The 11179-nt window shown below is 55.7% G+C and overlaps 3 protein-coding genes across 3 annotated transcripts; 2 read left to right on the forward strand and 1 right to left on the reverse strand.

Moving 5' to 3' along the window:
• Positions 1-946: 946 nt before the first annotated feature.
• HRD3 (ubiquitin ligase complex subunit HRD3) lies at positions 947-3574 on the reverse strand (the record flags this gene model as incomplete). The annotated part of the gene is made up of 2 exons (XM_083192764.1): positions 947-3489; positions 3547-3574. The coding sequence occupies 2 exons, from the start codon at positions 3572-3574 to the stop codon at positions 947-949; spliced, it is 2571 nt and encodes an 856-aa protein (XP_083051821.1).
• A 931-nt stretch (positions 3575-4505) lies between these two features.
• On the forward strand, positions 4506-5614 carry UNG1 (uracil-DNA glycosylase; the record flags this gene model as incomplete). Its single annotated transcript, XM_083192765.1, has 2 exons — positions 4506-4864; positions 4918-5614. 2 exons carry the CDS (start codon positions 4506-4508, stop codon positions 5612-5614), a joined length of 1056 nt encoding a protein of 351 aa, XP_083051822.1.
• Positions 5615-7705: 2091 nt separating this feature from the next.
• ACO1O0_003312 (uncharacterized protein) lies at positions 7706-11085 on the forward strand (the record flags this gene model as incomplete). Its single annotated transcript, XM_083192766.1, has 6 exons — positions 7706-7895; positions 7966-8111; positions 8162-8255; positions 8327-8555; positions 8619-10903; positions 10958-11085. 6 exons carry the CDS (start codon positions 7706-7708, stop codon positions 11083-11085), a joined length of 3072 nt encoding a protein of 1023 aa, XP_083051823.1.
• Positions 11086-11179: the final 94 nt, after the last annotated feature.

Genomic DNA, 11179 nt, shown 5'->3' on the forward strand with positions numbered 1-11179 from the left:
ATCCTTCGTCCCCTGAAAGACCTGCTGTTCCCTCACACAGAGTGCCTTGGTAACTCGTCCCTCTTGTGTCTCTCCGACATGTCCGGAAGGGAGGCCACCCTGGAGGGCCGATTCGGGCGCCGCCCCGGCGCCCACGTCTCTCCCGCTCCTGAGTCCATCTCGACAAAGCCTCCCGAGTTCCACATGCGGAACTTCTTCACCTTTCGGTGCACAATGACGGCGGCCCATATGAAAAAGACGGCGAAGATGGCGAGGAGCAGGACCACCATCCCGCAGAGGAGGCCGATCACGAGGGGGTTCCCAAACTATCCGCTCCCCGTGTCAGCCCTGCTCTCCGACGGGTTGAAACATCACCATTCGACAGGGATAAGAACGTACGATTTTGTTCACTCCGCTCGGATCTGTGGTGAGGTTGGGCGGGGGCGTCGAGCGCCCGATCAAGCTGCCCGGCATCACGGTTTCGAGGTCGGTAAAGCCACAGAGTTGTGGGGGCATTGTTGTAGAGGTATGTCGAATCGATAGGGTTTAGCTTAGAGTGACTCGAGTGACAGCCGTGTTACGAGGATAAAAATGATACAGTATATGTGATGGATGATCTCGCCCGTCAGGGTATCTTCCCGGTAAAGCTTGGGAAAACAAAAGCATCCACGAAGAGGCGGAGGACGCCAAGACGACCCCAAGACGACCCGAAAGGAAGGGGTGCCCCGACAGGAAGGGGAGACCCGACAGGAAGCCCCGAGAAAGCGGTTCAAAAGGAAGGCTCGAAAGAAGTACGCCTGGTATATACGATGGGTAGCGCCTGCTCGGCGAAATAGTCCAGATAGAGGCGGCCACAACGGGCCGCCAGGTCATAAAAGAATGATCTTTGTCTTCGCTGCAAATGCAATCCGCTCAAACGCCCGCCCAAGTCTACATACATAAGTAAGCATCCCACATCTACATCATGTTACAGCCCCATGCCGCCTGCAGCCCATTGCGCAAACCCTTCCTCCGGCCCGTTGCCCTGAGGCGGTAGCGGCCGCGGCGGCAAGCCCTGTTCTCGCCGTCTCTCCTCCTCCCGTTGGGCGTGGGCTTGCTGGATGCGTTGCCTCCACCACAGGAGGAAGACCAGCGCCGTCATGATACCGATGATAAGGACGCTCTCCAACACTCCGCCTTCCTCAAAATCGCCCTCGCCGCCATCGATAGTATCATCGTAGAGTTCATCGACGTAAGGCTCATCATCGTAGACGTAGTAGGCATCCTCCTGGATGAAGTTGGCGATCCATTCAGACAGGGACCAATCTTTCCTCGTTTCTGCAATATCACTTGTCAGCCTCTGCTCAAACATCCAGACACCATGGCACTTACTGGGTTCTTCCTGGATGGAGTGGATGTCGCCGTGAGTCAGGGTGTTCCAGGCACTACGTATGCGGAGCTTCATCAGACTCAGTGTGACGGGGAGATAGGCTTCCTTGTTGACCAGTAAGGCATGGTCGTAATAGCGCTTCGCAAGATGGAAGTCCTGGGTCAACCCGACGCCATTCTCGTGCATCCAGCCAAGATTGAAGAGTGCCTGGGCGCTCTGCGAGTGATCCGAAGCAGAGAGGTAGCACTGGACAGCCTTCTGAATATCAGGTTCCGTGCCAATCCCATAGTAGTAGTAGTCTCCCATCTTCACCATCGAGTCAATATTGGACTGCTTAGACGACCTGGTCCACTCGATGAGCGCCAAGCGGGGATTCTCCAGAAGACTGTCCTTGTGGTGCTCTTTGCTGGAAATTTCCTTGCGAGCCCAGCTGACGAGGGGTAGCTTTGATCTCTCTGAGTCTAATATATACGCGACGTTTGTCTGCGCTTTTTCGTACCCTTGCTCAGCCGCCAACAGGTAGCCAAGAAAGGCCCCCTCGTAGTCGCTGGCCAAGTAAGCCTCATTTGCGTCCGCCCACGACGACACCACCGGCTCCGCTTTCTCTGCCACACTCTTATAATAGTTAAGAGCAATTCCACAAAGGTTCTCGCGCCCCACGCCGTGGTGTACCAACTCAGCGAGGTAATAATGGGCTTCAATGTTCCCGAACCTTGCAGCAAGCTCGAAGTAGTTATTCGCCACGCGGAGGTCCTCAGCACTGCCCTGATCAAGGTGAAGGCGGCCCATCTCGACTTGCGCGGGAGAAAAGTCCTGGTCTGCCGAGGCCTTGAGCAATCCCATGGCCTTCTTAATGTTCTTCTTCTCACCATAGCCATTGAGAAGCATCAAGCCCAAACCATACTGCGCAAGTGAGTCGCCGTGAGTGATGCCACGTTCGAACCAGATCCTGGCCTTTTCAAAGTTCTGAGCCACTCCCTCTCCTCGGAGATACAAGCGGCCAATGTAGGCAGCAGCTTTACAAGCCGTCTTCTCGATTCCAGGCTTATAATTGTCCACGATGCGTCCATCACGCCTCCAGTATCGCGCAGCCACAGAAAAGAAATACTTCTTGGAGAGTTCCAGGTTCCGTTCGAGGCCGCGCTGTCCCTCATAATATAACCTGCCGAGGTTGAATGCTGCCTTGTAGTCGCCTTTCTGAGACATGAGGTCAAGATACTCAATAACGTCACCAATGGCAGCATTGGCATCCGAGTTGAGGTTTGGTCTGAAAGCATTGATTCCAGCACTAGAGGCACTGGCACCCTCTCCGTAGATACCTCCATCTTCATCAGATATGCGCCAACCTTGCGATACCCATGTCCGACCCCCGGGCGGCCCGGATCGATACCATTCAATAGCTTTGTCCGCCACGCGCTTGTAGTGTTTGACCGCCTTGTCACAGGACTTAACAGCCCCAACGCCAGCGTAATGGCGATAGGCCACGGCCATTTCCGAACGCATATCACCACCGGCAGCCGCAAACGTATGGTAGAGGAGGGCCTTGGCTTGGTCGGGGGCCACAACATCAGCCAGTCCAGTGGAGTAGAAGACTCCCAACATGTACTGTGCCGTCGCATTTGCGTGTACTGAAGCGAGTACCTCGTAGAGACTGAAAGCGACGGGGAGGTTTCGAGGGTGGCCGTAGTATCCGTAGAAGGTCATCTCAGCCAGCACAAAAATGGCGTCCGAGTTGTTCATCAAAGCCGCATCCTGCAGCAGCCCGACAGCCTCTGCGACGGGACGGCTCAGTGTCGGCGACTGGTCATGCGACGGAGACGTGGCAGGGCCGGTCGGGATCGTCTTCAGTATGTAGTAAAAGGCTGTCGAGAGAAGGCTCGATGGCTTGCCACTTTGTCGATGCGACAGTTTCGGGACCATGCGAAGCTCTTTAAGAGCAGCGTTGAACAATTCGGCGCCTTCCCCACGGTTAGTCTCAAGCTTCCGGGGCTGTGTGCGAACTGGTTTCGAACCGGGTTGCTGTTCTGCATCTTGAAAGTCAAGCCCTTGCTTAGTATCATGTTGCTGAGATTTTCTGCCGCTCTTGTCACCAAAGGGAAAGTTCCAGTTCGCGCCAACCACAGCAATGGCCTGCAAGAGCACTAAATGAGGAGCTGGTTAGCCATAGAGCATGGGGCCAACGGGCAGGGGAACCTTACACAGAAGCCAGACAACCGGCTTCGCCATGCCGGGCTATGTCTATATGCAAGAAAAGAAATTAGAAGCGTAGAGCATGGCTCATGCCTCGCAGTGAGCAGGTAAGGCGAGTGGTGGGAGGCGTCGATGACGATGTCGCGGGGGTGGTCGAGAATGGGGATTACAAGCTGTCCACTTCGCGCGCAGCTTCATGGACAGCTGTCGACCGATGACTAAGGCTGCCACGTTCCCATATTGACTTCTAATATCAATTCCATCTCTCCCCTTATGGCTGGCGGGAAATCGTCTGCGTAGTATTAAGGTATCTTCCTTTATTTATTCATTTATTATTCCTCCACCTTTCTTTTCATCTCTTCCCACATTTTTTCTTCTTCCAGGTACTACCCACGGAGTTTCTCATTACCTACCACCCGCTCACCCTCTGTTGAACGGAAACCCCGGGAGCTTCGTGATGCCACCTATCCATCAGACCGCGACACGTGCGAATCGCTCGAGATGAGAGGCATGCAAAAAATAATGCGGACAAGCTTCAGCAAATGGCAATGCTATTTGCGTACCTAATATTTTTCCTGGAACTGCGGCGACGATGGGTTTCTGGCTGCTACCTGGCTGCACGTTGAAGCACAGGGCAGTGGCTGGTGCCTTAGAGTGTGGCTGGAGGCGCCACAACGGTTACCTACTTGAGCTAGGCACGCGACACCGCGTTAATGGGCTACATGGTCGCGTTGTCGGCCGCGCCGTGGATTATTACCAGCCGTCGGTCAGCCCCGGCAGTCTGAACCACAGTCACTCTAACCTTGTCTCCCCCTTTTGCTTTTTCTCTCGACAATTCTCCTCGTTTTTCTCCCCAAGGAAGGCTCAATTTGCCACCATTCCGTCAATCCGGGCCATCACAAACCCGTTCTCTTGCCGAGCCCTTGCCGCTCCACCTACACATCACCTCCACTTCACAAGGCACAGAATGGCCACCCTCAAGCGTAAGGCTGGCGCGGCGGGCGATGATAGCGGCTCGAAGAAGCCCAAAGCCAACGGGAATATTGCCTCCTTCTTTGGGCCCGCGAAACCCGCCGTTAAAGCCTCTGGGTCTGCTGGCCCCGAGGTTCCAGCTCTCAAGTTTGACAAGGAGAAATGGTTTGCAACACTTACGGCCGAGCAGAAGGAGTTGCTCCGGCTCGAGATGGACACAATGGACGACAGCTGGCTGGCTCAACTCAAGGATGATCTCACCACCAACGAGTTCCTCAACCTGAAAAGGTTCTTGAAGCAGGAGACGGAATCGAAGAAGAAGTGGTTCCCCCCGGCGGAGGATGTGTACTCCTGGTGAGAGACTCGATGATATTCCCCCACACCAACATATCCTAAACTCGTCTCAGGTCTCGTCATACCCCCTTCCACAAGGTCAAGGTTGTCATTGTTGGCCAAGACCCATACCACAACGACAACCAGGCCCACGGCATGGCCTTCTCCGTACGGCCTCCGACGAAAGCGCCTCCTTCTTTGCGCAACATGTACATTGCCCTCAAGAAAGACTATCCGACTTTTGTCGAACCTCCGAATAAGGGCGGTCACCTCATTCCTTGGGCAGACCGGGGCGTCCTCCTTCTCAATACGTGTCTTACGGTCCGGGCACACGACGCCTTCTCGCACGCTAATCGGGGATGGGAGCATCTCACGCAAAAAGTCATTGAGCTCGTCGGGAAGAAGCGCACACGGGGAGTCGTGTTCATGGCTTGGGGGACCCCGGCGGGAAAGCGAGTACAGAAGGTAGACAAGCAGCGGCATCTTGTTCTCAACAGTGTGCATCCTAGTCCACTCAGTGCAGCTAGGGGGTTCTTTGATTGCAACCATTTCAAGTTGGCGAATGAGTGGTTGGTACAAAGGTATGGGCCAGACGGTGAGATCGATTGGGCGCTCAATTCGGGAAACACAACCAAGTCTTTGCCCAAGGAGGCGAAGAAGACAGAGGACGGCAACAAGGAGAACGGAGGGCTGGATGAGGATGGCATAGAGAGCGGCGACGAGGCGGCTCTCGAGGAGGCATTGAAGCTGGCTGAAGCCAATGACAAGTAAGATTTAGCTCTGTTCCTCACGCAGGCGTACGAGTGTTTGGCGGCGTTGGGGTCTAAGTAGGTAGTTATTGGTTGTGAGCCGGATAGACAGCTTATTGACCAAGGATTGGTTTGTCTCGACATGGCCGATCATATGCCCACTTGACGATTTGCAATTGAAACTTGGGAGTTGAGAGACACTTGCCGGGGCGCGGCCACACGAAGATCAAGACTGTGTCAGGACCCGAGGTTCTCGCTAGCTGGTGTAATATTCGTACTCGTAATGTCGCGAATACAGACAGGTGAGACAAACAAACCATGCCTGCCGTGTCTCCTCCGTAGGGTTATACGATAGCCAGTTGCACGCATATCGTCTGTCTCTGCCGTCTCAACCCCTAAACACATGTTTGGACGAGCCTCTGCCAGCACACGGCGGTTGGGGACTTGGGGTAGCGTTGCCCGGGGATGAGTTGGCAGTTGACACTGGGTACAAGTATATTCGATGCGGCGGATGCCAGCGAATCAAGCATGTCTTTAAGCAGTTAAGCCACGATCCAGTTCTGCCCCACAGATTAACACCCACAGGAGTGACAGACTGACAATATTGCAGCACCGTTGGGCTTTGAAAACGCCGGCGCGGCACCAACCTCCGACTTCTGCCAGCAGCGGTCATCGTCGAAAAGTTGTGATTCGGGAATTGAACAGCAAGGTCCCCCATCTGTGCCAGGGCATGCCGGGATTGATCATCGCCTATTCGCGACGGCTACCAGTGCCGCCGCAATATCGGTGCGTCGCGGGCAATAAAAAGGTGCAAGCTGCCAGTTGCAACGTCGACGTCCTTGTTGGACGTGGAGCCTAGATGGCTTGTGCATTTTGGTGGCCCCAGAAGCCATCGAAACCCAATCAGTCAATAACGACACATCAATTTGTCGTCGCGGACCCGGGACGACAATGGCGGACAAGACACTGGACTGGCGGCCTTGGCTCTTGGCCCTAGAGCTAAGTTCTACGAGTACTCGTAACTTGAGCTAAGCCCAAATTTCAGGACTCCCACCCTCCTCCACTGCTCCCGACTGCGCCGACTGCAACTACGGAGGTCGGTCCTCTGCCCCTCAGAGGCTCGGCCCTGGGCGCCGTTGCCCCTGGCCTGACGAATTTAGGGAGGTGCTTTTCCTCCGACGATGCATTTTATGCACACTGGCAGCGAAAAGGCACCACCTCCTTTGGACTGGAGACAATGCCCACCTCAGTCTTCTTCTTGGCGCTGGTCCAGGCTGAGCCGCTGAGGCCCTGGGAGGGGCCTGATGAATGTGCTTCATCCCATCCAAAATGATCAAAATGACCAACATGATCCCGGCTGGGCGTCCAATTTTAGGCCCCCATGTCCCCTGTCACTCACCCAAAGTCACACTCTCGTCACGTCGGCCGTCGCCCCTGAGACACAGATCCCCAATCCCGTCCTCAATCCCCATTCCCCATTCCCCATTCCCAAGCGTCAGGGACAGATCCTCGCCGTCCTTCTTCACCCATTGTCGAATCGTCGAATCGTCAATTGCCATTCATTCCCTGCTGTTAGTCTCCTTCCTCGGCGGCAGTTGACACCCTGCTGCTCCTTCCCTTCGGCTCTCGACTCTGCCCCTCCTTTGCCGTCTTCTTCTTATTCGTTCCTGACGTACCCTTCAGCTTCGTTCCCATAATTTCTTTGGCCCTGTCGGGCATCCAACCACCTCAACTTTGGGTTTCTCTGCCGCGTTGCACTTAACATACATAGTACACCGGTCACTGGCCAGGTCGACACTTTTGAATTATTTCGTATATTAGCGCACATTTAATTCTTGTCGCGTATATTATTTCCTCCAACGCCGACCTCGAGACCACTTCACTGGCGAACCCCTTTTGAAACAGTCGAAACACGTCTGCGTTGCGACGCTGCCGTCACTCTGTCTCGGGCAGCCAGAAACAAGGGGCTGCGCCAACCGACCGGGTTCCCACAAAAGAAACGAGACACTATTACACGCCCAACATCCACCACGCTCGACTCTTTCTCCTTGGATGACGACGAATATCGACCCTATCCTGACACTTCGCTCACTTCCACAACAGGGCTCCCAAGATGCCTGGCCTCTTCTCCCGCCTCAAGAGCAAGGATGGCTCAAAGTCCAAGAAGAAGGGCGCGGCCCATGACCTGACCGATTCGCTCCCCTCCAAACCGCAGTGGGACGATGCCTGGACACGAAAGACTGTCGAGCCCGAAGAGATTCACGAGTTGATTCGATGTTGTACCGAGGAGCTCAAAGCGAGAGGTACGCCTTATTTCTGCTCTGCCATGTTTGATATCATGGGTCATTGGTTAACACGAGTCCCATCCTGCAGCTCTCGATCTTCCTTTCCTCCTTCTCCCTTTCCGACCGACCTCCGACCCTAGCGCTGTGCGCACCTTTATTCGACACTTTTTTGATCAGAGCCAGCCTGTGCGCGGCGATGCTTTGGCTCAGGAGATCCGCATGATAGAGCCTATGGTACGTTGCCAGAGTACGGGCGCGCATGGAACGGTAGCTGACTTAGGCAGGTCATCTCTGGAGTCGCAAAATGGTGCTGGAGTCGCCTTCAAGGCGGTGTTGTTGGATGGGACGCCTACGAGCTGTTCAAGGTTGGAGAATATGGTAAGTTGGGCGACCGTTGCCCGCCCAAGATGCAATGCAGAGGTCTAGAGGCTGACCGGAGATATGCGCAGACTCCAACACGGCCCGCGATTCCTTCAAAACATTTATCCCCATCAGCGTTGAGAACGGCGCACGGCAACGTATCATCTTTGACTTCTTTGACCTGTTGGCTGCGGTGGCTGCTCACAGTAAGAGCAACGGTCTGGGCGGCCGTAAACTCTCTCGAATGGCGGCCTGGTGGGCCTTTGAGCAAAAGGACACGGGGAATGGGTTTGAAGGCGGTTACAACGCCTGGCTAAAGTCAGCAACCTTACATCAATCACAGAAAACTTGAAAGGGGAAAGAGACTAACGACGATACTAGTGCCGCCGATGCCACCAGCCATCTCTTCTTTGCCTACTTAAGGTCGCTCGCTCCTGAGCAGAACATGACTGGCATCACCATGCTTCCCAGATCTTTGGAGAAGCTCATTCGGGAGACCGAGTACCCTCCCCAGAAACCCGAACTGATGATGACGAGGACGAACAAGGTCGCCATGATTGTCGAGAACGTCTCGCCGACCCCCTTCGCCCTCCTCCGGAGAACAAACCACTTTCAGTACCGCGACTCCGACAAAGCGCTCCAGGAATTTTCCGGATACGAGGACCCCGTTCAGGCACTGTCCGAGGAGTGCAAGCGTGTTTTAAGGGCGGTGTCGGCGGCAAATCAGTCACAAGTGTCGAGTGCCAAGCATTCGACGAGCCTGCGCGAGGCTTCCTGGTCTCGCTTCGAGGACGTGGGCTTCTCAAGTGCGCTACAGGAAGAGGACGAGGATGACGACAGTGCTCTGGCCAAGAAACAACCCGAGGGTCTGAAGACATCTCCCTCGTCTGGAAACGGCTTTGACCGCCCAACGACACCCTCTTGGGCAGACTTCCTGTCATCCGGTTTCGTGGACGACAACCAGTCCAGGTCCAACCTGCTTCTGCCGCCAGACAAGGTCCTGCCCCCCATTGAAACCCAGAACAGACAGCGGAGCTCTCAATCGCACCGGCCCAGGCTCGAGTCCGCCCGTGATCTTGATCCTGGTGAGCTTGCCAGCATCACGTTTGTGGATCTGGACGAGTGCTTCTGGTGGGTGTGGATGAGCAGTCTGGCTCCTGAGGAGACTCCAGAAAGGAAGGCTGCCTTTGGTCGATGCGCCGTCATCGAGACCAAGATCCGGACCGGCCGGTGGCTCGTTATGGAGGAGATGGTGGCTGGTGCCGCGCCCGAGCCGCAGGAGGGTGCTTATATTGCCGAGAAGAAAGGCTTCTTTAGCTGGGCGCGGACGAAGACGCTGAGCCGCCGAAAGTCAACCGGGAAGCATGCTCTAGACCGGGGTGAGAAGCCCAACAACTTCAGCACCAGCAAGACCAGCATCGGCCCCGACACGCACGCCAAGATCCAGGCCAAGGCCGCCCAGCTGCGGGCTGCGGGTGATCAGGAGAAGCAGGATGCCTTAAATTCCCAGCGACGTGGCCGCGACGCAGATGCCGCCGACAAGACCAACAGCGTGATGTCACTCCAGCCCAACATTGCAGGGGAAGCCTCATCGGCAATGAAATGGGTTAACAAGTACGACAAGGTGACAATCAAGGATGCGTATATGGCCAACAGCAACGCTGGACGTGGCACGGCCTTATCGCCCGTTCCCACAGATGACACTAATGGTCATGCGGAGACCAACGGCTCTACAAAACAGTCCGAAGAGACCCCAGAAGTCCCTAAGGAGGAGCCCAAGCCTCAGCCGAGAATAGAAACCCGTGCACCGGCTGGAGCTACCTCGCTGCCAGCAAGGAAGCCTGTTGGCGCCTCCAAGACCACGAAGCCCGAGCCCGAGAAGAAGGAATCGGTCCAAGCAGCTCCTGCTGCTGAGAAGGCTGAGGAAGCCAGTGTTGACTCCCTGGAACAGCCAAAGGCTGCACCTGAGGCTACCCCTGCTCTGCCGCCCAAGGACGAAACTCCTTCCAAGGCCACAGAGGTCGTCCCCGCCGCCCCTGAGCTGACCCCAGTGAAGAAGCAGACCAAGGAAAAGTCTGGCGGTTTTCGCAAGCTGTTCAGCCGCAAGAACCGCGGCCCTAAGCGCTCTGAGATGGCCGACCAGAACGCGATGGCCCGCAAGGGATCGCACTCCACGGAGATATCTGTGCAGCCAACTCTTACGGAGGACACAGCGTCAACGATAGGCGATAGCTATGCTAAGACGGAGGATGATGACAAGGCACCTACTCCTAAGGCCTCCGAGGCACAGCTGGCCATGGACACAGCTACCCCCGCCCAGCACGACAATGATGCTGCGCGAGCGAAGCATGAATTCTCCCGGTTCAACCAGGGCCCTCTTGCAGACCAACCCGCTTTCGCACCTGCTGATGATGGTGATTCCACGCCGTCGATTATTTCGCGCCGTACTCCTCAGCGCAGCGGCTCTTCCCTGAAGAGCTCACATGAGGCCCCCAAGGAGGAGCATCTCAGCCATAGCGCCAGCCCTGGCGTCCAAGATCGCTGGGCTCAGATCCGCAAGAACGCCGCGGAACGGGCAGCTCAGTATCAGCGACCGGACGATGAGCCAACCCGCAGCTTCAAGGAGAAGTCGGCCAACGACGATGAGGATACGAGCGGAGAAGAGAGTAAGTGATACCCACCGCCGGATCTACATAGGCAATCCGACTGACGCGTTATAGCTATCGAGTCCCGCGTAGCCCGCATCAAGGCTCGCGTAGCTGAGCTTACTGGCACCATGGAAGGTGTCCAGGGGCCACAAACCCCTCAAGCCCCCCGAACTTCCCAACCAGCCAGTCCATCTCAGTAGTAGTATGATGGGTAGCTTCCATGGCCGAGGGCACGACACCTATCTCAGAATTATATACACGTCCATCTCGACCCTGAAGCATCTCCTTATTTTT

The sequence above is a fragment of the Amphichorda felina genome (assembly GCF_050947745.1).
Source record: "Amphichorda felina strain 45539 chromosome Unknown scaffold_3, whole genome shotgun sequence".
NCBI lineage: Eukaryota > Fungi > Ascomycota > Sordariomycetes > Hypocreales > Bionectriaceae > Amphichorda > Amphichorda felina.